Raw genomic sequence first — 27847 nt, 5'->3', positions numbered from 1 at the left:
ATGCCACCGCTTATCAAGTGTATTGTACTGGGCAATTCGGGTGTCGGCAAGACCAGTCTTATCAAAGCCTATATCGATAAAACCTATTGTCGTAATCCGCCACCGACAATGTATGTCGAATATGCTGTGAAAACCACAACCTCCAAAGGTCTCTACAGCAATTTGATATTGTGCGATACAACCGGAGTCGAGGACTATGAGTGTGTTAAACGTTTATGTCATCCCAATTCGGATGTAATCCTAATTTGTTTGTCCATATTCGAGGAAGATGCTTTGGAAAATATTCGTGATAATTATCTATATGATATTCGTATGTGTAGCCCTGATGTTCCGATTGTTGTGATTGGTACTAAAATCGATTTGCGTGATAATCCGGCGGCGTTAAGTAAATCGAAAGAAAGAATTCTATCATATTTAGAAGGTCAGCAGATAGCCGAGGCAATTGGTGCAGTGGAATATTTGGAATGTTCAGCGTTGAGGGGAACTGGTGTTGCGGATGTGTTTCAAACTGTAGCCACTTGTGGTTTAGAATATCGTCAGAATTGTGATAAGCGGAAGGCGAAGGCTAAATGCTGTGTGTTGTAATGTTTGTTCGAAATAAATAATTTTTTTATAAGTTTTAAATCATATGGAAATAAGTGTTGCGGGTTTTTGTTACGCTTGTAATCTGATTGTTTTTTTAAATAGATGTATGAATCTTTTAAAAGCTTCTGCCATCGATAGAAGTCTTGCAAAGACTTCTTTAGTCGATAGAAGGCTTCTGTGGTCGATAGAAGACTTTCAAATGCTTCTGTTACCAATAGAAGTCGTCGGAAGAAGGCTTGCAATGACTCGTGTTTGAAACTAAGTAAATATATATAGTAATATTCGAGATCATCGGAAATTTTATTAAAGATGTAAGTTTTGAAGTCTCTGTATGGGCTACTGTCGTTCTTTTCTGTCATTTATGAAGGTGATTTAAAAATAAACGTCCTCGTCGATAGAATACCCTTTGAAGGCTTCTATGGTCAATAGAAAAATGTTAAAGGCTTCTGTCGTCGATTGAAGACCCTTTAAAGACTAATGTCGTCAATTGAAGACCGTATTTCTGTCGTCAACAGAAGACCCGATAAAGGTTTCTGTCGCTAACAGAACCCTGTAAAGATTTCTGTCGTCAAAAGAATCCCGTAAAGGCTTCTGTCGTCGAAATAAGAGCCTTTAAAGTCTCTGTGTGTTCGTGTAAATATAAATAAATATGCAAAATCATCGAATGTTTTATTAAAAAAACAAATTTCTGTATGGGCATCTGTCGGTTTTCTTTCAAAAACAAAGTCCCTTGTCGATAGAAGACCCTTCTGTAAAGGCTCTGTTAAATAAATAGGTCTCTAGTATAAAAGTAAGATTTGAAGTCTCTGTATGGCATTCTGTCGGCGTCCAGTCCCTCTAAAGGCTTCTGTCCTTTATAGAAGGTATGTAAAGCCTTATGTAGTCGATAGAACACCTCCCAAGGATTCTGTTGTCGAAAGTTAAACAAGGAGTTTCCTTTATAGAAGCTCTATAAAGGCTTATGTAGTCGATAGAACACCTCCCAAGGATTCTTTTGTCGAAAGTAAAGGAAAGGAGAGGAAATGTTTAACATTTAAATTTCTGAAATTCCATGCGCACCGGATGGCATAGAAGTCGTTACGTACGCGGATGACTGTACGATCATGGCGTCAGGACCGAACAATTATGCGAGAAGCTGAACAGCTATCTCGTAGACATAGCTGATTTTTTCCGAACGAGGAATATGCCAACTTTCCGCCACACTGTTTGTCACATGTGCAGGAAGATGCGACTACCTTTGAATGTGTATGTCGATGAGTTCACAATTCCGACCACCAATTACTTCAAGGTGACCCGCAACATTCGATAACCTCTATAAATCGCCCGCATATGCCTTAGCTATTAGCGAAAAGTTAAGGAACAGGGACAAGATTCTCAAGTTACTATCCGGCAGGGGAACTGACAAAGAAACATACACAGCAATAGACCAGTCTGTGGTAAACTATGCGGCCCCGGTGTGGTCCGCCATTGTTAATGCAACACAATGGAATATATTCAATCCTGCCAGAATGCTGCCCTGAGTACTGCAACAGGGTGTCTCTTCATGACTCCGATATACCACATGTATGAGGAGACTTCCTGCGTCAACACAACAGGATGTTGTCGATGCAATTAAGAGTACCTTCAGCTTGTCTATAAAGGTTACTTGCCTGTAAAGATTTTCTTCAGTCCATCCTAAGCCTACCTAAGTTGATTTATTAAGATTGAATTCTCCTTAGATTAGTTTTCTACAAAGACATCCTTCAGAGCGCCTGAAAAATAAAGCGTTCACTTTTATATACCTCAAAATAATTTCACATTTTGTGGGCCCATCCTACTATACTAATTTCATTAAATTTATTTAAATTGTTAACACAAAATTTAAAACCACAAAAAGTACAACAACAAATTCTATTTACTATGCACATAAATTTACTACATTGACTTGAGTTATTTAAATACTTCGTCAATTATGCGGATTTCGAGTGTCGTCATGTATATAGTATGTATGTTTGCATATGTGATTCACCGGTCATGTATACTATTTGATATAAGAGTAAATAATATGTGCTAAATGTACAACAAAAACAAACAAAAACCAGTAAGGAAAGTCGGACGGGGCCGACTATATGATACCCTTCACCACTATGGGTATATTAAACAGGACCATTAGAATGAAATTGGATGAAATAAAATATGTGATATTTATCTAAATGTGAATCTACCTAAATCTATCCATAAAGTATGTAAATCGACTTCAAACAAATATAAATAGGTCATCCGTTGGGCTATGTCTGTACTTCTAGAAAACGCAACTATATGAAACTTGGCAGACATCATTCTAGGCTCAATTAAGTACGTTATCCCAAATTTCGTGCAAATCGAAGGATATATAGGGACTTTGGTCCACCATTTACATGAAATCGGACGAAACTATATATGGGAGCTATATCTAAATCTTGACAGATTTTCTCGAAAGTTGGCAGACATCATTCTAGGTTCAATTCAGTACGTTATGCCAAATTTCGTGCAAATCGAAAGATATTTAGGGACTTTGGGGCACCATTTACATGAAATCGGACGAAACTATATATGGGAGCTATATCTAAATCTGGACCGAATTTCTCGAAACTTGGCAGACATCATTCTAGACTCAATTAAGTACGTTATCCCAAATTTCGTGCAAATCGAAAGATATATAGGGACTTTGGTGCACCATTTACATGAAATCGGACAAAACTATATATGGGAGCTATATCTAAATCTGGACCGATTTTCATCAAACTTGGCAGACATCATTCTAGGTTCAATTCAGTACGTTATGCCAAATTTCGTGCAAATCGAAAGATATATAGGGACTTTGGGGCACCATTTACATGAAATCGGACGAAACTATATATGGGAGCTATATCTAAATCTGGACCGATTTTCTCGAAACTTGGCTGACATCACTCTAGGCTTAATTCAATACGTTATGCCAAATTTCGTGCAAATCGAAGGATATATAGGGACTTTGGTGTACCATTTACATGAAATCGGACGAAACTATATATGGGAGCTATATCTAAATCTGGATCGATTTTCACGAAACTTGGCACATATCATTCTAGACCTAAATGATTAGGCTGCACCAAATTTCGTGCAAATCGAAAGATATGTAGGGACCGTTTACATTAAATCGGTTAAATATATATATGGGAGCTATATCTAAATCTGAACCGATTTTCCCAATTTCAATAGGGTTCGTCCTTGGGCCGAATAAGTGACCTATGCCAAATTTCATCCAATTCGGATCATAAATGTGACCTGTACTTTGTTTACAATTTAACATGGACAGATAGACAGACGGACGGACGGACATGCATAAATCGACTTAGAAAGTGATTCTATGCATATTCTCAAAAGGAACCATGGGTCTATCTCGATTATTTTTGCTTGTTACAAACATATGCACAAAGACATAATACCCTGTACCACAGTGTGGTGAAGGGTATAAATAGTATAAAGAAATCAAGTACACTGTAAGAAATTATTGTCAGGTGTATAGCTAACTCAAAAAAAAATTAAATTCGTAAGCGGTCATTTTGAAGCATTTGCATTTTTATTTCAGTTTTTTTTTTAATTTGAAATTCAGTTTCAAATCACAACCCACCCATCAAAAAATTCCACCCCTTAAATAAATCTCTCAGTGTGCCAAATATAAACAAACCATTTTTCTTACAGTCAGCTCAATATGCCCTTGGCCTTGGTCACTACGTGTCGAATTAGGAAAACAATAACAGTACTAACACAACAAACATTCTTGTAGTTCTTGTTGTCGTTGTATAGTTGACGACAACTATGCGATACGACACGGAATTGCAAAATAAACTCTGGTGTGTGGACTCCACACGCTATGGAGGGACATAGACATGAGGTAAAACGATTTCCAGTGTTTTCCTTTCGTCACATTGGTTTAGTGTACATTTGCAATTTTGTTTGGTTGTGTGTATGTGTCCTGCTTCCTATTTCCTTGTTTTGGTGTCTTCCTTATACAATGTTTACACATAGACTGTATGTGGCAGATTGTCCATTTCATAGAGTGGTGTAGTAAAGAAGAGTGAATATTGAGAAAAAATTATTACGCTGCGGATTTATGGTTAACAGGAGAATAAAAGGCCTCTTCTCCAGATTCACTCCAGTAGATGAGGGAATTGCTATAATCCGTATAAAAGCGATGTTTTTCTACAGTCTCATTTGCGCCTATGCTCCGACCAAAGATAAAGATGAGCCGACCAAAGACATATGTTGCGAGCTCCAAGAAACAACATATGACCGCTGCCGTGGCCATAACACTAAAATTCTGCTAGGAGATTTTAATGCAAAATTCGGAGGGGAAATATTTTTTACCCGACCGTCGGAAAATTCAGCCTCCGACAACGTCATGAGGTTGATTGACTTCGCGGCAGCAAAAAACATGGTAGTTAGCAGCACCAGATTCAAGCATTAAGATATACAAAAGGCCACCTGGATTTTTCCCGATCAAACAACGAGAAATCAACTTGATTATGTTGTGATAGACGGATTCGATTCGGACCATTACCTTGTAGCAAGGTTCGCACCCGTCTTAATGTAGCAGCAAAGGTGCGATCTAACACAACACGGAAACTCAACGTCGAATAGCTGCAAACACAACAGATAGCTGAAGCCTACTTACCCACTTGCTTGACGAAAGCACTTCATGTCCCGATAATAATATAGAAGAAAAATGACAAAGAGTTGCAGCAAAAGCAACACTTGGGTACCAAAAATCACCATCAAGAAACCCGTGGCACGATCAGGAGTGTCGTAATGCTACTGGGCTCAAAAACGCAGTCTATAGGGAAATCCTGCAAACAGTGGCAACACGTAGAGAATTATCGAGATAAAAATAAAGAGAAAAGAAGCGTATTTTCAGAAAAAAGAAGAAAGAACAAGAAATACGTGAGCGTGAGCAAGGTCAGACGCTAATCAGGAGCATACACCAACTGATTAATACAATTTTACTAGAGGTATACATGCACAATGATTAGAAGCTCAGAATCCTGTGACCCGTACACAAAAAAGGAAACAAGACGATATGAGTCAACTATAAAGAAATTAGTGTTCTTCCATCGGGTATAAAGTGATATGCAGCGACTGAAGTCAATGGTCAATGATATTATTGGATCTTACCAATGCGGTCTATAGCAAATCCACTATAGACCAAATTTTAAATCCTAGAAAAGACCCACGAAAAACACATCGACACATTCCACTTATTCGTCGACTATAAAGCCGCATACGATAGCCCTATCCGCTGAAATGTGTTTAAAGCCATGTCTGCGTTCGGCATTCCTGCAAACTTAATGCGGCTATTCACGATAACTTTAACTGGCACAAGGTCAGCAGTTAAAGTCGGAAAGCACCTCAGACAGTTACTTACACAGAAAGTAGATATGGAGTTTTCTGAAGATATGTTTTTCAAATTAAATCGTATGTACAAATATATGTCGGAATGATCAATGATATTATTGGATCTTACCAATGCGGCATTCGACAGCCCTATCCGTTCAGAGGTGTTTAAATTCCTTCCAAAAAAAATATGGCTATTTAGGATAACTTTAACTGGCACAAGATCAGCAGTTAAAGTCGGAAAGAACCTATCGAAGCCCTTCAATGCAGAACGAGGATTCAGAAAGGTCATACGAGATGCAAATGTCAACAGAAATAGCACTCTGTACACCAAATAGCACATCTTACTCGCCTACGGCGAAAATATCAAGCTGATGGTATCAACTCGCAAGACGTCCAGTAGACTCGTACCAACTTTGGATAACTAATACTACCCGTGCTTTTGTATGGATCTGAAGAATGGGTACTTCCACAAGCAGATGAGGCAGCTCTTGGTGTGTTTGAGAGAAAAATTCTCCGAATGATATAGGGGCCGATCTGTGTCGACCGTAAATATCGCCGTTGATTGAACTATGAGTTGTACCATCAACTCTCCGACATCGGCATAGTCAGACGTATCGAGCTGCAGCGACTACGTTGGCTAGGTCATGTTGTGAGAATGGATGAGGATGTCCCATTTCAAAAGGCAAATAAAAGTGAGCCAACTTATGGTTCACGCAGAATGGAAAGATCATATCGAAACATAAGCTTTCAAATGGAAAAGCGCACAAGACGGGAAATCTTTTTAAACTCTGCTTATGGAACAAATGGGAAATATCAGGTAGAAGACAGCATATCAAAACATGGGTTTTCAAATTGGAAAAGCTGTGCACAAGATCGTCAAGCCTGGAAATATTTTTAAAATCAGTTTATGAAACAAATGTTTGGTCTCGAGCCACATAAGTATTCAGAACAAATCGGTCATAAATATATACAAGAGCTTTATCTAAATCCGAACCCATTTCGTAAACGGTCAATTCTGGCCTCAATCTGATGATGATGGAGTTCTAGAAATGCATACGGAACTTCATTGAAAACCCATCTCGATTATTGAAGATCATTTCCACATTACTTGCTGCATTAACTAGCAAAATATTCGCATCTGGGGCTCAGAAAATCCGAGTGTTATTCTATTGAAGCCCTCTCCATCTACTACTTGTGTCTCCATGTTGAATTCTATGATCCGTCTGGGTCATTGAACTTTACATTTTCAATAATGAGGTGGGATCAAAAGTTACATTGAATGGATTACAATATCGAGATATGCTTATTTTTTCTATGGTCCAAGTTGGATCAGAGCAAGTTTTCGACTCTTTTTCTCTTGGATCATAGTTGACAACAGATATTTTGTGATTCAAGACCAATCTGAAACATAATATCTTCACCAATAGCCGTGCATCGATACAAGACCCCAAATATAGAATTCGTAGGACTATCGAGAGTTTAGGGCAGCCACTTTACGATTTGGTTATACAAAATTTCATGAAAAGGTTATGGTCCCCCATGAGTATATATTAAATTTGTCACTCTGTTTCCAACATTTCGTAACATTAATCATAAGGTATAGACGAAACTTAGTACATATTGGAACGTTTATAGAGAACAATTCAATAGATACAAAAGTGAAATTCAGAGGGCTAAAAGTAGATCTTGGATTTGCTTTAGTGAATCAATCGAAGGAGGCCAGATTTCGCAGAGTAATATTTAAAGATCCAAAATCGATTGAGTATAATGTCATGTTCAAACGGACAACCGAACAACTCGTCAGTCCAATTTTTAGTAATTTTTAAGACTTCGGTAATGGTAGAGGTTATAAAAATTTCGTCCCGGCAGAACTTAACGATCTTTGTACTTTATTTATAAATACATGTCCTTGAGATAATTTTATCTAAAAAATCTAACTTCCACCCGACCTTAATTCCCATACCCACCTCATTTTCCTTTACTCATTCTTTATTGCAAATACCTATTCTGGTAGTAAATGTAGTTTTGATTGCCTGAAATCAATATTTGCTTTTGATACTTGCCATACGTATGTACGTACATGCATTGTTCTGTCCAATACCATTCTGTTTGTTCTCATAGATCTCATGTCGTATTTTATTGGTTTTTATTATTGTTCTTCCCCTGGTGCCTTGCAATGAATGTATTCTATAGACCAAACAATTCAGCCGTAACATATGCAATAAGTGTTAGGTTTTCCTTTTTTTGTGTTGCATATCTTGTGGAGGAGGCGAGATAGTAGTTTTGCGTGATGTCGATTGGCCATCACTAGGAAGTGTGTAGGTGTTGGAGAAAATGGCAACAATTTTTCAATTAAATGGAAATTTGATTGATTGCAGCATTTTTTCCTTTCTCCTCGAGTTTTTTTCGGTAGCAATTTCTTCTTGTTTTTCATTCTCCTCGTTTTTTTTATTTGCGGAACTTCGACAGTCACTTCTGCCTGTTTTCAATTCTCATCTTTTATTGTTTTGCGGAACTTCGAGAGGCCCAATTGCTTGTTTTGTATAGATAATAAGGGTGGCATATGGAAGAATTTAGAATTTACATGATTTTTTTTCTCTGTTAATATTTGTAGAACGTGTGTAACCTAATTTCGGATTTTTTAAATACTGTGTCATAACTGTTCTGTTATTTCTCTTAGGTTGAAATATTGATAACACTTCCACTCCATACTTCTCTTAATGTTTCCCTCATATCAGTTAGCTGGCGAGATAAAATTCACTAATCAGCAATTAATTGCTACCTTGATAAAGTTCCGACCCAGGTTCTCTGAGATAAGAAGTACACCGTTCTCTCAGTTGACATTCACTTTTCAAAACATCAAAACAAGACCACAAGTTACCTACCATTCAATGCGTCGAATAAAATGTGTGGCTCTCGGTGACGGCTGTGCGGGCAAAACTTCCCTGCTGCGGACATATGTCGATAAATATTTCCTAGACGAATATCCCACAACAAGATATGATGAATATCAGACTCAGTTTCGAACTCCAAATGGCACTCGAGTCAAGCTGATATTATGCGATACTGGCGGCTGGAATGTACAACCCTTCAACTATACAGATGCTGATATATTTCTCTTGTGTTATGCCATCGATGAACCGAACGCCTTCGAAAATATACGTGTTCATTGGTTACCCGAGATACGCCATTATTGTCCGGATGTGCCAATATTGTTGGTGGGTACAAAAATTGATTTACGTCATGATTTGGAATTGTTGCGACGAAAACATCTGCATAAATTGGCCATCGTTAATGAAGGAGTTAATATGGCCAATGAAATTGATGCCATTAAATATATGGAGTGTTCAGCAGTTCGGGGTATTGGAATTATTGAAATATTTGAATTTGTTGTCTTCTATGTGATGGAGAAAAGAGCGAATTGGAAGGATGGAGATGGGCAGAATGAGAAATGTTTACTAATTTAGATATGGATTTTTTCGGGAATATACTATAATGAACGAATTTATTTTTTAATTAAATAATAAAAACAATAACAACAATAATGTAAATAAAACATTGTTATCTATAATTTGCGGTAAACCGTGTGTGTATAATAGAGTGGGTAGAAAGAAAAGTTTTTTTTAAGGCCTATAGAGGCAAGAATATTTTTATACCCTACACAACTATGTTGACGGGGTATTATTGCTTTGTGCGGCCCAAAAGTTTGTAACGCCGCGATATATTGGTCCTAGACCCACCTTTAAGTGTAGAATGGGTTCTAACCAATGAAGACCCCTATTGTTTTTAGAAAAGATCGGTTAGTATTTAGGGGATGAAATGGACCAAAAACTTTATTTTTGTCAATTTTTCTGGTCGCTCCAGAGGCCGCAATTATGACCCAAACAAAGCGAAATTTGCACGGAGAATGGATCGGGCCAAAGAATAAGTATGCCAGGTCAACTGGCCCCTGACTTTTGTGTGCAAAATTACAAAATTTGTATTCTATGGGGTATATATTTGCACCTGAAGGTCCTAGACCCGAGAAGTTGATAGTATATTCAAGAGCAGTGATTGACTTTAAATTGATACCAATTATATTGTCGTATGTACTCGGATTCGGGACTCAAACATAAATATTTGCAGGTGCTTACGTATTCATATATTATTTAGTAACCCATTACCACACTAGAGGGCGGAAATATAGCGCTGATCGCTTTGAAATAGTCCATGAGGTTCAAGTTATGGTCACCGACAACGCCTATAATTTTTGGTGATGATCAGATAATAATTTTGGGATGAAATGGACCGAAAACTTATTTTTTGTTTTTTTTTTCGAGTCGATTTATTTCGAGTCGGTGAAGGGGCTGTACTTAATATTTGTAAAATTTGTTGACCTCTAGTCGGTCAAGAGGGTGCAAATATCGCGAAATATTGCCCAAGCTCAGAATATAGAACCACAGAAAGTTATAGTTTCGTGGAAGTCGTTTACGGTCGGCCCCGTCCGACTATACTGCTCCGCTCATTTGTTTCGAGGCATATGGATTCGTGAATTTTTTGAAAACTATTTCATGAAGGCTTAGGGAGACGAGGATTTTTTAAAGAATATTTTTCCAAGCCTATGGAATTTTTAAAGAAAAAATTTCCATGGCCTATGGTGGCGTGAAGTTTTTAAAAAATATTTGTTCAAGGCCTATGGAAGGGTGGATTTTTTAAAGAATATTTTTTCAATGCCTTTAGAGGCGTGGATTTTTTAAAGAATATTTTTTCAAGGCCTACGAAGGCGTGGATTTTTTAAAAAATATTTTTACAAGGCCTATGAAGGCGTGGATTTTTTAAAGAATATTTTTTCAAGGCCTATGGAGGCGTGGATTTTTTAAGAATACTTTTTAAAGGCCTTTGAAGGCGTGAATTTTTAAAGAATATTTTTTAAAGGCCTTTGAAGGCGTGAATTTTTAAAGAATATTTTTTAAAGGCCTTTGAAGGCGTGGATTTTTAAAGAATACTTTTTAAAGGCCTTTGAAGGCGTGGATTTTTAAAGAATACTTTTTAAAGGCCTTTGAAGGCGTGGATTTTTAAAGAATATTTTTTCAATGTATAAGGAAGAGTGAATTTTTAGAAAAAAAATTCAAGGCCATTTGAAAAATATTTTTTGAAGGCCTATGGAAGCGTGATGTTTAAAAATATTTTTGCAAAGCCTAGAAGACGTGAATTTTTAAAAACTGAAACGGATCAACTCTATTTTAATTCAAATTATGTATTTTATTTACGATAATGTAAAGACATAGCACATTTAACATTTAAATATTTGAAAATAGCGGTTACTTATGTAGATAATCTGTAAATAGTACCATAAAATTACATCTCTGAATCTACTACGTTCTTATACAACCAACACTAGATTAGAATCTCGCTTCTCAAATGTAGTACTTAAGCAAACCCAAATTTCAATAAAATCGCTACATTCTTAGTCCGGACTGTCCGACCCTAATTCATTTAGCGAATACTGGAGGCTTAAGATCATTAACCACGCTTGCTAAAGTTGATGGACTCAGATCATAAGCTGAAAGCAATTCCTAAACAAAGAGTAAACAGTTAATCTTGTAAATCTTGTTGTTTCGGTTGAAAACATACCAGCTCCACTCACGAGCTACTTTAAAACTATTTTTCCAAAGATTAGAGAAGTGTGGGTTTTTAAAACATATTCTTTCAATGCCTAGGAAGGCGTGAATATCCTTCAACAATATTATTGGCATAGGTTTATTAGTAATATCCCCTATATAGCGATCCCGGCCGTTATTTATTAAATCACATTTCTTAAACGTCCTAAAATCACTTGCTGTAGTATAGTTTCGAATGGGGTTGGAAACGTCATTTCAAGTAACTGTCAAGAATGTTATATTTTGACTGGGCCGAAGTTAACGCCTTCACTTGTTATACCCTTCACCACACTGTGGTACAGGGTATTATGTCTTTGTGCATATGTTTGTAACAGGCAAAAATAATCGAGATAGACCCATGGTTCCTTTTGAGAATATGCATAGAATCACTTTCTAAGTCGATTTATGCATGTCCGTCCGTCCGTCTGTCTGTCTGTGCATGTTAAATTGTAAACAAAGTACAGGTCGCATTTATGATCCGAATTGGATGAAATTTGGCATAGGTCACTTATTTGGCCCAAGGACGAACCCTATTGAAATTGGGAAAAATCGGTTCAGATTTAGATATAGCTCCTATATATATATTTTACCGATTTAATGTAAACGGTCCCTATATATCTCTCGATTTGCACGAAATTTGGTACAGCCTAATCATGATAGGTCTAGAATGATATGTGCCAAGTTTCGTGAAAATCGGTCCAGATTTAGATATAGCTCCCATATATAGTTTCGTCCGATTTCATGTAAATGGTTCACCAAAGTCCCTATATATCTTTCGATTTGCACCAAATTTGGTATAACGTACTGAATTGAGCCTAGAATTATGTCTGCCAAGTTTCGTGAAAATCGGTCCAGATTAAGATATAGCTCCCATATATAGTTTCGTCTGATTTCATGTAAATGGTGCACCAAAGTCCCCATATGTCTTTCGATTTGCACGAAATTTGACATATCGTACTGAATTAAGCCTAGAGTGATGTCTGCCAAGTTTCGAGAAAATCGGTCCAGATTTCTATATAGCTCCCATATATAGTTTCGTCCGATTTCATGTAAATGGTGCCCCAAAGTCCCTATATATCTTTCGATTTGCACTAAATCTGGCATATCGTATTCAATTAAGCCTAGAGTGATGTCTGCCAAATTTCGAGAAAATCGGTCCAGATTTAGATATAGCTCCCATATATAGTTTCGTCCGATTTCATCTAAATGGTGCCCCAAAGTCCCCATATGTCTTTCGATTTGCACGAAATTTGACATATCGTACTGAATTAAGCCTAGAATGATGTCTGCCAAGTTTCGAGAAAATCGGTCCAGATTTAGATATAGCTCCCATATATAGTTTCGTCCGATTTCATGTAAATGGTGCCCCAAAGTCCCCATATGTCTTTCGATTTGCACGAAATTTGACATATCGTACTGAATTAAGCCTAGAGTGATGTCTGCCAAGTTTCGAGAAAATCGGTCCAGATTTCTATATAGCTCCCATATATAGTTTCGTCCGATTTCATGTAAATGTTGCCCCAAAGTCCCTATATATCTTTCGATTTCCGCGAAATTTTGCATAACGTACTGAATTGAGCCTAGAATGATGTCTGCCAAGTTTCGTGAAAATCGGTCCTGATTTAGATATAGCTCCCATATATAGTTTCGTCCGATTTCATATAAATAGTGCACCAAAGTCCCTATATATCCGTCGATTTGCACGAAATTTGGCATAACGTACTGAATTGAGCCAAGAGTGATATCTGCCTTGTTTCGTGAAAATGGGTTCAGATTTAGATATAGCTCCCTTTTAATTTAGATTGATTTTAAGTAATTGACGCACCAAGGAACCAAACGTTCTGAAATTAGTATAACCTAACCTGTGACAAGTTTGTTTGAAATCGCTTAATATTTGGACAGAGCTTCCATATATATTTTTTGCCCGATTTCAAGTAAATTGGGCATCAAACTCCTCATGTTAGTCAGATTGACATCAAATTTTGCACAACTTACAAAATTGAGCATAGAATTACGTAGTTGGGTTTTGTAGAAGTACAGACATAGCCCAACGGATGACCTATTTTTATTTGTTTGAAGTCGATTTACATACTTTATGGATAGATCTAGGTAGATTCACATGTAGATAAATATCACATATTTTATTTCATCCAATTTCATGTTAATAGTCCTGTTTAATATACCCATAGTGGTGAAGGGTATCATATAGTCGGCCCCGTCCGACTTTACTACTTTCCTTACTGGTTTTTATTTTCGCGGACCCTGGGACATAACTGTTAGACATGAATTATTTTCTTATTTACATTTTGATAGTCCCTAATTCAGTGTTGAACAGAATTAAATTGAGAGTAAATGTGTGAGACCGTAACTGAGAGATTATCATCAAAAATTTCTGACGAAAAGAGAAACCAGTAAGGAAAATAGTAAAGTCGGACGGGGCCGACTCTATGATACCCTTCACCACTATGAGTATATTGAACAGGACTATTAACATGAAATTGGATGAAATAATATATGTGATATTTATCTAAATGTGAATCTACTTAGATCTATCCATAAAGTATGTAAATCGACTTCAAACAAATATAAATAGGTCATCCGTTGGGCTATGTCTTTACTTCTACAAAACGCAACTACGTAATTCTATGCTCGATTTTGTAAGTCGTGCAAAATTTGATGTCAATCTGACTAACATGAGGAGTTTGATGCCCAATTTACTTGATATCGGGGGAAAATATATATGGAAGCTCTATCCAAATATTAAGCAATTTCAGACAAAGTTGTCACAAGTTAGGTTATACTAATTTCAGAACGTTTGGTTCCTATCAGCCTATTGGTTCCTTGGTGCGTCAATTTAATCAACAATTAAAATCACTCTATAATAAAAAGGAGATATATCTAAATCTGGACCGATTTTCACGAAACAATGCAGACATCAGAACGCTATGCCAAATTTCGTGCAAATCGAAGGATATATAGGGACTTTGGGGCACCATTTACACGAAATCGGACGAAACTATATATGGGAACTTTATAGAAATCAGGGCCGATTTTCACGAAACTTGGCAGACATCATTCTAGGCTCAATTTAGCACGTTATGCCAAATTTCGTGCAAATCGAAAGATATATAGGGACTTTGGGGCACCATTTACATGAAATCGGACGAAACTATATGTGAGAAATATATCTAAATCTGGACCGATTTTCACGAAACTTGGCGGACATCATTCTAGGCTCAATTCAGTACGATATGCCAAATTTCGTGCCATTCGAAAGATATATAGGGACTTTGGCGCACCATATACATGAAATCGGACGAAACTATATGTGAGAGGTATATCTAAATCTGGACCGATTTTCTCAAAACTTGGCAGGCATCACTCTAGGCTTAATTCAGTACGGTATGCCAAATTTCGTGCCAATCGAAAGATATATAAGGACTTTGGGGCACCATTTACATGAAATCGGACGAAACTATATATTAGATATATATCGAAATCTGGACCGATTTTCTCGAAACTTGGCAGACATCACTCTAGGCTCAATTGGCAGACATCATTCTAGACCTAAATGATTAGACTGTACCAAATTTCGTGCAAATCGAAAGATATATAGGGACCGTTTACATTAAATCGGTTAAATATATATATGGGAGATATATCTAAATCTGAACCGATTTTTCCCAATTTCAAAAGGGTTCGTCCTTGGGCCGAATAAGTGACCTATGCCACATTTCATCCAATTCGGATCATAAATGCGACCTATAATTTGTTTACAATTTAACATAGACAGACAGCCAGACGGACGGACGGACATGCATAAATCGACTTAGAAAGTGATTCTATGCATATTCTCTCGGTTTCTTTTGCTGTTACAAACATATGCACAAAGACATAATACCCTGTACCACAGTGTGGTGAAGGGTATAAAAGGAGAATACGTGTTTAGTAATCACCCCTATGGTACTATTCTGTGCATTGTGCACTAATTCCAAACACCCATCTATTAGCATATAATTCGTGATAAGAATAACCATTAAACAGATGGCACCTTAAAACCACCACTACAAAAATCACACCTTTCTGGAGTTTTCTTCAATTTCTAAAAAAAACTTTTAAATTTTACTTCGCAAGATCCTCCATAAATATCATTAAAATGGTTCTACTTCTTCATCAAGATTTACAAACTGCACAAATATTTTTTTCCACAAATTATTCAAACTTGCCACAATGTAACATCTGCTATTTATTTAGTATTTAAAATCCCAGTCTGCAATTTTTTTACACTCCCCTTTATCATCATTATTCTACTTAAAAACGAGCAAGGAATTGGCTTAAAAACTTACTAGAGAAAAGAAGAACACATTTTTGTCTAAAAATTGTTAGCTTGCCAAAAACATAACCAAAGAATTTCATAATGAAATATAAACAGCAACAACAAAACAGAGGCTTGCAGCAGGCAGACAAAATTCATATCCATAAATACAAGTTTTTACTATTTAACATCCGTTGTAATGCATGATTTACACTTCTTTGTTACTTCGTGTTTTGGATGGAGGAGAAGAACAAAATCTTCCTACCCAGCATAATGACTTTCAAGGACGCAATAAAGGGGAAACCAAGCACTACCCAACACACATTTTGTAGAAAAGTTCTGTTACAGTCTAAATCGTTTATAATGACATCGTTTTAACGATATATAGGTTATAATGATGATCGCAATCTCGCGTTCTAAACAATTTTGGTTGTATGCCAATGATATCCATTTGCTTTGATATTAAAGTCTATGTTACAAACTCTGAATGTGTAAAAACGGCTTAACAATGTTCAATCACTAGAAAATGAAGCATACTTTTAGGATATAACACAACTTGCAGGCATTTGGCATTTATCGATGAAAAAGAAAATTACAAATTGTTTTCCAAAGGGGAATTTCCAATGAATACAGGATTGTGTAAGTGTTGAATGGTAATGTTCGTTATAGCGTTAACACACCTACTTACGTACATACACGTATTGGAAACTACCTAACCCTTATAGTCATTACACTAATTGTTGATTGCTTTCGTTGAAATTGTTGTAACAACTCTCACAGCCATCTACACCCATGTACACTTACATACCATTATCGAATGAGATACTCACTTTGTTACTGACTCCCGCAAGGCTATCATTACGAATAAAGTAGCTGCACTTGGATGGCTTACTGAATGGGTGTTTGACCAGTTGTTGGCCGTGTAATTGCTACCACAATCATGGTTTGTCTATACAAAGGTTTTTTTTTATACCCTTCACCACACTGTGGTACAGGGTATTATGTCTTTGTGCATATGTTTGTAACAGGCAAAAGGAAACGAGATAGACACATGGTTCCTTTTGAGAATATGCATAGAATCACTTTTTAAGTCGATTTATGCATGTCCGTCCGTCCGTTCGTCTGTCTGTCTGTGCATGTTAAATTGTAAACAAAGTACAAGTCGCATTTATGATCCGAATTGGATGAAATTTGGCACAGATCACTTATTCGGCCCAATGACGAACCCTATTGAAATTGGGAAAAATCGGTTCAGATTTAGATATAGCTCCCATATATATCTTTAACCGATTTAATGTAAACGGTCCCTATATATCTTTCGATTTGCACGAAATTTGGCACAGCCTAATCATTTAGGTCTAGAATGATGTCTGCCAAGTTTCGTGAAAATCGGTCCAGATTTAGATATAGCTCCCATATATAGTTTCGTCCGATTTCATGTAAATGGTGCCCCAAAGTCCCTATATCTTTCGATTAGCACGAAATTTGGCACAACGTATTGAATTAAGCCGAGAGTGATGTCTGCCAAGTTTCGAGAAAATCGGTCCAGATTTCTATATAGCTCCCATATATAGTTTCGTCCGATTTCATGTAAATGGTGCCCCAAAGTCCCTAAATAACTTTCGATTTGCACGAAATTTGGTACAGCCTAATCATTTAGGTCTAGAATGATGTCTTCCAAGTTTCGTGAAAATTGGTCCAGATTTAGATAGATATAGCTCCCTTTTATTATAGATTGATTTTAAGTAATTGACGCACCAAGGAACCAATAGGAACAAAACGTTCTGAAATTAATATAACCTAACCTGTGACAAGTTTGTTTGAAATCGCTTAATATTTGGATAGACCTTCCATATATATTTTCGCCCGATTTCAAGTAAATTGGGCATCAAATTCCTCATGTTAGTCAGATTGACATCAAAGTTTGCACATCGTACAATATTGAGCATAAAATTATATAGTTGTGTTTTCTAGAAGTACAGACATAGCCCAACGGATGACCTATTTATATTTGTTTGAAGTCGATTTACATACTTTATCGATAGATCTAGGTAGATTCACATTTAGATAAATATCACATATTTTATTTCATCCAATTTCATGCTAATAGTCCTGTTTATTTTACCCATAGTGGTGAAGGGTATCATATAGTCGGCCCCGTCCGGCTTTACTACTTTCCTAACTGGTTTTGTTTGGCTTTTTGTTGCCAATATTTTTTCCTGTACTTTCTCACTCTCTCACTTTAGTTTTGGCTCGTTGCGTATCGCATAGATGTTAACAAAGGCGTGAAATTGCCAATTGCGTGTTTTTTTGAACGAACAATTTTTTTTTGTATGTTGGATATAAATCTTTATTTTTTGGCCAGGATATTGGATAGTGGTGAATGTATGTAGAGTCATACATCATATTTACAGCTCAATAGATTTGTAAGTGTGAAATTTATTAGTTTCAATAAATGTTTCGAGGAACGTAATAACTGGCCTCAACGCAGTGTGTGGGTTATAATACACTGCGTTGAGGCCAGTTATTGGGGATTTCTCCCGAAACTGGGTGACACATTTTTGGGAAATAGTGAACAAAAATTACGACAAAACAAGTAAACAAATATTGCCGAAAGATATCAAGAAGTGTTAGCCGGTGGAACTTATAGTTCATTTACACTGTACTGGATTCGTTAACCCAGTGGGTTTAAATTGTCCATACCATTGGATATATGCCAAATAAATCCTCATAAATTAAGTTAACCCGGGAAAAATTTGTCATGTACATGCCGTTTTATCCTCCAAGTTGACCTAGGTTTGCTCAAAATATTACAATATGCAATGTCTGGATCAAAGCGGATACTCCATTCGCTTGATATTAGATTTGCAATTTTTAATCCTCCTCCAACTTGTTCTTTATTCTAGCATAATATTTTACGTTTTGTGAAGAAGTACACCGATATTCCCCATCTTGATATAAGTTTAGAAGAAATATGACGATGTATGAAATCGGTTACTCCCTTCGAGAGTTATTGTGTGCACCAGCCAAACAGACGGACTTCAAATTTGGTACAAAGAAACTTGGGGTCAAATTCGATTTTTCGATAGGGAACATTTTTGCTCTCGGATAAACATATTTTAAACCAGTGAGCGGAGAAGTTTAGTCGGATGGTGTCGAACATATTATACCCTACAGAACTACTACGAAAATTTAACTTTCTGAGATTCTATATTCTGTTCTTGGACAATATATCGCGATATTTGCACCCTCTTAGAGGTCAAAAGCTGTCACTTTAGATTTTGGTTGATTTGACCCTCGGAATATTGGCGGATCATCATCTAAACAGCGACTAGAATATATGACAAAAATAAAGTGTTCCCTTCATGCATAACATAATCGAAATTCATAGATGTCGTCCTTGACCATAACCGGAACTCCATGTACAATATCAAAGCGATCAGGGCGACATTTCGGCCTCCTAGTGGGGTAATATTAATACCAAGCAATATTATTACACATAAACAACTTTAAATATTTACGTTTAACTCCCTTATCCCTTATCATGGACGGACATGCGTAAATCGACTCAGACATAATACCCTGTACCACAGTGTGGTGAAGGGTATATATAAAGGAAGGGGTATGAAAGACCGAGATTCAAAATAATTTATATGGTGCAAATAGACTACAATAGGGAACTAGTTCCTTTCTAAACAGTAATTCACGCTTGAAGATCACTGAAAAATGCCTTCCTTAAGCAATCTGGAAATGTGCATCCTAAAAATCCACGCTAAGAGAATTCTTAAAAAAATGATTCCTAAAATTGAAACCTTAAGGTTTCAATTCTTTAAAATCTTTAAATGACTATGACTTTAAAATGTTTTTAATTCAATTTACGTGTTTCTTTGTATAAATTTGGGTTCATTCTATAATTTTATTTGGAAGATCTTATGTTGGACATTTCAATTTCCAGTCAAATTCAACCATCTTTGTATTAATGGTCTTCTTACTATTCCACACACCATCATCACACTACCATCTACATATTAATAACCTGTCAAGAACTCTGTGAAATCAATATACAAACTTTTGTCATATTTGTCGAACGTGATTTTCACACACTTCTTGTCAGATTGCTGCTATTTCATTTTGTTATTATCAAAGCTAATATTTGTTCCATCACATTTTCCTGTTTGTCATTGCAGTGTCGTGTCTTACTCAATCTACGCACTTCACAGCCATTCGAAGAAGTGCTGGAAGATTTGGGTCAAGTGCTGAAAATTAATGGAGCTAAGAAAATGTACACGGGCACAGGACAAGAGGTATGTAGAGAGAAGTAATATTGATTGGGAAGTGTTTGTAACCAACAGTTAATGGATTATTTTCCCCTCTCCCTCCCCTAGGTACGCAGTTTTTCACAGCTACGCAATGAATTTGCCGATGTGGACACGTTCTATTTGGCCACTGGTACAGCGTTAATTGCCGGCTCACCCATACGTCGTTCACGTTCACGACCTTCGGTAATGGCTGCCGCTCCCATACTTCCAACCGAAGATCTTCCAAAGGTTCCTTTACGTGGTGCACGACCACGCAGTAAAAGTCGTCCACGTATTTTATATGCACCGGAAAGTGAAATTTTACGCACAAATGGGGAATACAGTATGATCGATATGATGAAAGAAGATCCAACGAAGGTCACAATTAGGGGACTTCGACGCACATTTTATCCACCACTACATCATGCACCGGCCGATAATACACCACCAGATAAGAAATTGCAATTACAATGGGTGTAAGTATGCCGAGGCGAAAAATGTTATTATTTTTCGGCAGGTTTCACATGCTGTAATATGTCGTTTATCGAAGTTTTAACGTTCTGTGGCCCTTCAACGAAATTTTTAAATAGTAATTTTTGTGCAAATTAGTAATTAGACTTTCAAATTCTGTGGCTATGGAACTTTAAAAGTCGTAAACCAAAATATATGGCGGTTATACGTATTTGTGATATTACAAAACAATTTTCCTTCTTTTAGCCATGGCTATCGCGGCATTGATGCCAGACGCAATCTTTGGGTCTTACCATCCGGTGAACTTTTATATTATGTTGCTGCAGTCGCCGTATTATTGGATCGTGAAGAAGATGCTCAGCGTCATTACACCGGACATACAGAAGATATTATGTGGTATGTATTAGTTTTTATCATCAATATAAACATCGGGATAATAAGTTGTATGAATTATATCATAGAATATAAAGTTGGGATTTTAATTCCTGAAACAGTTCACTCTATAAAATAACATGGTCAGTAATTTAGTTCCATAGTTGTCAATGAATGAACAAGGCGTACTTGAGCTGGATCAGTAGAAACTAGATGAACGTTCGTCCCTTTAGCGGAATAGTTCCTTTCAATTAGTTCGTTTCGGTACGACCTAACTCTATTATATTCATATTGGGATAATAAGTCGTTAAAATATGGTATTAGAATTTAGCGGTCCACTCTGTAAAAGAACTAGGTCAGAAATTTATTTCCATAGTTCCTTTTTGTTTAATACTTTCTACAATGTCGTAAGTTAATTTGATTAATGAACGGAAAGATCTAGATGAACGACCTGAATTAAATGGAACTAAGCGAACTTGAGCAAAAATTAATGGCTGGATCGGTAGGAACTAGATGAACGATCGTTCCTTTAGCAAATAGTTCCTTTCAATTTGTTCGTTTCGGTACGACCTAACTCTATTACATAAATATGGGGATAATAAGTCGTAAGACTTAGATCTTAGAGTTTAGAGTTGGTATTTTCGTTCCTAGGGCGGTTCACTCTGTAAAAGAAATAGATCAGTTATTTAGTTCCGTAGTTCCTTTGAGTTCAATCAGTCAATGAAAAGTAGGATCAAAAGGAACTGGGTGAACTAGAGCAACATTGATCAATCAAAAAGGTGTAACATCTTCGTGCGATAATTTGTCACAATTTTCGACGATGAACTGAAATCGTTATATGGTGATGAAGCACCATCCTATAGCACTATGAAAACCCGGTTTAATAAATTCATTAGACAGGTGTCCAACAGAACATTGATGCTGTGCGTCTACTGTTAATACAATATCGGTATACCATGCGATATAGGCATACATGGGCATTTTTTCCACTTGCACATATTCGACATTTCATGAACATTTGGCCGTTTAAGGCCATGACTGGCTCTCTTGTGAACTAGGATTATTGACTTCGCACAACAAATAAAAAAATGGCGTAACCTTTTTGACCACAAACTAAGTTAAAAAATAATATCTTCAAAAATTGTTGAGATTTGCACTTGAAAATTTATAGGTACATTCTTGAATTAGTGTAGGTTCGAATTAAATCAAAACCGTAAAATTTCACGATGCGCCAATTTTCGAGTCAATTGGTACGAGGAAATGTAGCTTCAAAAGATGTTATTGATCATCACGTGTGATGAAAAACAGATCACCTCGTATGTGCTCAAAACAAAACTGTAATTGGGTATTCGAAAATGAACCAAAGTTTTTTCTGTTTTTGGCAAAATTGATAATGTGGCAATTATTCCACTTGAGCAAGATAGGACTGTCAAGAGAAGACGAATCATCAATGCGAGCTCTCACAAATCAGGTAAATTCCTAAACGTGGAATTGATAGATCATACAACGTGCCAGTGAGATATGCAAGAGACATTGCTCATTGACATTAAGGAGCGGTGATTTGATAAATTAGCTGATGTCCAGAAAACCCCAAGATCAGATACCACAACTCATGATCGGAGTTTCATGCTTACTGTCATACGATCTGGTTCCTATCTAAGAACTGAAGCTTGTTAGGAATAGGTGACGAAGCACCTCTGTCTGATATCGTCGACCGAAGTCTTTGTACGGGAACATTACACCAAAGACTCTGTGTACGCGTATATTTTGGGCGCCACATTTGATGACAATCATAAAAGTTGTTCACCAAAGTTGCTTGGGAATATAGTTGAGTTGGAAATGTTTGCGTATTTTAGACGACGAACAAACTAAAGATATGTAAAAGTTGCATCCCGGACAAATACTGGTTTGGGGTGTTTGAGAGCCGGTGGTATCATCGGTCCATATTTTTTCAAAAATCAACCATTTGTTGCCTGAAATTGAAGCTTCTTTCCTCAGCAACATTTGCTTTCAACAAGACTAACCATCCACACATCGCATTAGTCAACGGGTTTATTGAGAGTACAGATACTTTTACGCTTTGAGACTGTTGGTTGACCATCAAGATCGTGTGGTATGACATATATAAAGTCCTCAGTTCAGAGCTTGGAGAAACACGGAGCGATTCATGACCGACTTAGTGGTTGAAAATAACTATATCTGCAAACATAAGTGAATTGGAATCATTTCACAACCTGATCACAATGCTACACGATCCACCCGATTTCAGCTATCAATTCCATAGCGCTTGCGTTGTACGCTAGCAAAACAAGTGAAGAACCCTGCAAGAAAAGACAAAAATAAGTTCGTAGGAAATTGGACAAAACAGCCGAAGACGCAGCAAACTCGAACCACATGAGAAAGCAACATCGAATAATGAATATTCTCAAATATAAAAGGTATACCGTAATGACAGACTACTAAGAAACAATAATGAACTAATTCAAAGATGGAAAGAACATATCGAAGAAGTCAGTAACGTCAGATACGCCACTGAAAATAATGAAATGTGAAAATATCATATATAGATTGAACGAAATAATAGAGACAATATACCAACTACAAAGTCAGAAAACAGCAGGAGAAGTTGGTTAACTGGCGGAAACTCCAAAAGACGACGACATAACCACAGATGAGTTACTTCGACCTCACATCATATCAGCTTGGGAGGAAGAAAAGAAGCAAAAAACCCAGAAAATAATCCCAATAATAGGAGCGATGTACGAGGATTCTGAAATATCAGTTCTTCACATCGAGAACATAAGGCAACCATCTCACACCAACACGGGTTAAACCAAAGATGCCTTGTACTGTTTGAAGTAATTAATGAAGTCTGGTCTCAGAGTAGATGCATTACGCAATAAATTCGATTTTCAGTTAAAATTAGATGACCTGGAGAGACTGGTTCGCAATGTTGGACATGAGACTAATACCAGAAAATCTACTACCATGGAAATTAACAACACCAGTACAGAAATCATATTACTATAAAGCGAAGAAATTGGATACTTCTGCTATCTAGGCAGCACTGTAACAACAAATGTTGCTATATAAATAGACGTAATGGTCCATATAAAGCGAGAGCAGCATTCGGACGATTGTAAGGTAAATGGTGAAGCTCACATATATCCATTAAAAGCAAGCTTAGAATTTTCAAAGCATGTATAAAATCGATTTTGCTACCCGGCAGTGGTTTGTTTTTCACATCATCATGCATAAGCTAAACGAATTCATAAACAAATTGTAACGTGACCGCTTCATAAATTATGCAATACCCAAGTTAATGTCAACCCTCCTCCTCAATATTTAGTAGTAAGTAACGTCTCACAGTAAATTTAGGCCGGCATCATTACCTGTGTTCTTCAACTTCAATGAATTTATCGACAGACACTTTTCTTGAAGAACACAATTATTCTCATTCACTTCGTAGTACCATACGGATATATGTCCTACTTTTCCATGCCGAACGGGTCAATCTTGGACTTTAATGAACTAAGAGTGACGAAGATGCGTGGCTCGTCCGCAGTCTCTTTTACTCGCAAATGTTAACGTTTCGTCCTGGCTCTTCGCCAGCTCCTTGCTCATAACCAGCGCGGGCTCTTAACCAGCTCTTCACTAATAACCATTAACTACTAATCGAACCCGATCCAGCCGATCACCAATCAGCCGACATCAGCTAGCAGAAAGCATCGAGGCGACTATAGCCAGCCGATCACCAACGAGCCGAGCCGACTTAACCAGCCGGCTATCAACGATCCGATCTCTATACACATAAAATCTTGCCTCATATCCAAACTGTCATCCATATTGTAAAAACCGGTGTATTATAATGAAGATTGAAATTGTAATTTCTCGTGTTTTTGTGGGTCCTTAGGGTGACCCTGGCAGCGACTGAGCTTACTTTAGCCTTAGTTAGAACCACTCGTTATAATATACCTAAGAATTATATTATGCAAAGACAATGGCATCTAACCCAGTAATATGGCGCTGGTTTATGGAAGACCTATGCTCCCAAGAAGAGTAAAAGCGAAGAACTGTTATGAAGATCGATGGATAGATCATTTGAAGAGGCCTTTAATTTTGCAAAGGAAAGATACTTGAAAGGTTTTTTTTAATAAAATAGTTGGCCCAATTTTTAACTATATTACCTTTCTTTTTCACAAGAGACTCTTATACATTTATTATTTTTTTTAATCTTCTCCTTATTTTTTAGTATGGACGTACATCCTTCACGAGAACTTGTGGCATCGGGACAAAAAGCTGGACGTGATCGCAAATCTCAGGCACATGTACGCATTTGGAGCACTGAGTCCTTGCAGACGTTATATGTTTTTGGTATGGGTGAATTAGATACGGGGGTAACTGCGGTGGCATTCTCGCAATTGGTAAGTCTGGCCTAATATCCTTCGGTAAACTAAAAGGATGCCCCTTTATTTAATACAATTATAATTTATTTTAGAATGGAGGTAGCTACATTTTGGCGGTGGATAGCGGGCGTGAAAGTATACTCTCCGTGTGGCAGTGGCAATGGGGACATTTGTTGGGTAAAGTTGCCGTAAGTATTCTCGAAGGATATATCACGAATTATTTTCGACTTAAAATACCTTTTTTTTCAGACTTTACAAGAAGGTTTATCGGGTGCCGCCTTCCATCCTCTAGACGATAATTTAATTATAACACATGGTCGCGGACATTTGGCTTTTTGGCATCGTCGCAAAGATGGCTTTTTCGAGCGAACAGATATTGTAAAGCAACCGTCACGTTCACATGTTACCAGTGTACAATTTGAACCGGATGGTGATGTTATAACCGCCGATTCAGATGGTTTTATTACCATATATTCGGTTGACTCCGATGGTGCCTATTTTGTTCGCACTGAATTCGAGGCACACACAAAGGGTATTGGTTGTCTGATAATGTTGGGTGAGGGTACTCTGCTATCGGGCGGCGAGAAGGATCGTAAGATTGCCGCCTGGGATTCATTGCAAAATTATAAGAAAATTGCCGATACTAAGGTGAGTGGGAGGGAGGGATTTTAATTTATAAAGGGATTTATTGGATTTCTTTTGTCGTTAGCTTCCTGAATCTGCTGGCGGTGTACGCACAATTTATCCCCAACGTCCAGGACGCAATGATGGCAACATCTATGTGGGTACCACACGCAACAATATTTTGGAAGGTTCCTTGCAACGACGTTTTACCCAAGTTGTTTTTGGTCATGGCCGCCAATTATGGGGCTTGGCCGCCCATCCCGAGGATGATCTGTTCGCCACGGCAGGTCATGACAAACACATTGCTTTGTGGCGTAAAAGTAAACTTATTTGGACCATACAAACGGGCTATGAATGTGTTTCGTTGGCGTTCCATCCGTTTGGTACCGCCCTGGCTGCTGGCAGCACTGAGGGTCATCTATTGGTTATTAATTGTGAAAATGGAGCGGTTATGTTGACACTGAGGGTGTGTGGTTCGCCCATAAATTGTGTGGCATTTAATCAAGGTGAGAGAACACAAATTGGCGCCCAACGTTTCATGTGTGAAATAACATGTTTTCTTCTTCATTCGTTTCAGTGGGCGATATGATTGCAATGGGTTCTCAGAATGGCAGCATTTATTTATTCCGCGTCTCCCGAGATGGTTTCTCCTACAAGAAAGTGAATAAAATCCGTGGCTCTCAACCGCTGACCCATTTGGATTGGAGTATGGATGGTAATTTTGTGCAAACGGTGACAATTGATTTTGATTTGCTGTTCTGGGATGTGAAATCCCTGAGTCCCGAACGTAGCCCCATTGCCATGAAAGATGTCAAATGGTTGACCAGCAATTGTACGGTTGGATTTTTGGTGGCAGGCATGTGGAGTAATCGCTACTATAGTAATAATAATACAATTATATCTACCTGTACACGATCCACGGCCCAGGATATGTTGGCCTCCGGTGATGCAGATGGTTATATACGTTTGTTTAGGTATGTCTCCGTCACCAGCTGATGATGGATATTTTATTTATTAATTGTTTTGTTGTTGATTGCAGATATCCCTGCATAAGCCCCAGGGCCGAATTTCACGAAGCCAAAGTATACTCAGGCATGGTGGCCTGTGTACGCTTCCTATTTGGCGATCAAACTTTGGTTACTGTCGGCGGCACTGATGCCTCGTTGATGGTTTGGGATTTGGTAGAGGAATAGCTGAAATGGCCACCGTGGCGTACAACTGCACAGTATGAGGCCCGCTACTCGGATTACTGGCGTCGTCGAACCTCCAAACAATCCTCCACCGTGTTGGATAGCGATTCTTTGGAATACCAGTAATGGGAGTAGTTTGCCCTTAATAGGCATTATCCAAATCCTTCCTTCCACACCAATAAACAAACACACATACAAACAAGATATAGACATTTTTTGCATTTTATTTTTACCATGGCTTTTTACAAAAAAAGTAGAAGAAACAAAAATTTAAAAAAATAAAATCTATTAGTATAATACAAAAAAAATATTTTCCAATTGATCGAACTTCCAAAACGAAAGTAGTAGAAAATATGGAAATCTTCCCGACATCGTTTTTTTGGTCTTCCTTTTGTTTCAATTCGTCAATTCTTAGTTTTCCAAAACTCTCTCTCCTATATCTACTATCTGTATTTGTTTCCTTCCTCCCTCCTCCTCCTTTCCCCCCTTTAAACGTCCTTTTCCCCCCTGCCCCCTACTCTACAGACTATAAGCCACTGGTGGACTTTATCTT

General features: G+C 37.4%; 1 protein-coding gene across 1 annotated transcript; it reads left to right on the top strand.

The window, feature by feature from the left end:
• On the top strand, window positions 1-27474 carry LOC133322568 (echinoderm microtubule-associated protein-like CG42247). The gene is made up of 11 exons (XM_061531549.1): window positions 1-510; window positions 8718-9339; window positions 20080-20237; window positions 20319-20707; window positions 20949-21098; window positions 25327-25498; window positions 25573-25668; window positions 25730-26128; window positions 26190-26610; window positions 26682-27078; window positions 27144-27474. Exons 1-11 carry the CDS (start codon window positions 1-3, stop codon window positions 27295-27297), a joined length of 3468 nt encoding a protein of 1155 aa, XP_061387533.1. The 3' UTR covers window positions 27298-27474.
• The last annotated feature ends 373 nt before the right edge of the window (window positions 27475-27847 follow it).

Source organism: Musca vetustissima, unplaced genomic scaffold, assembly GCF_032173495.1.
Source record: "Musca vetustissima isolate MV318-11 ecotype Yass unplaced genomic scaffold, APGP_CSIRO_Mvet_v1 utg20027, whole genome shotgun sequence".
Classification (NCBI taxonomy): Eukaryota; Metazoa; Arthropoda; class Insecta; order Diptera; family Muscidae; genus Musca; species Musca vetustissima.
This window is presented reverse-complemented; position numbering and strand designations above follow the sequence as displayed.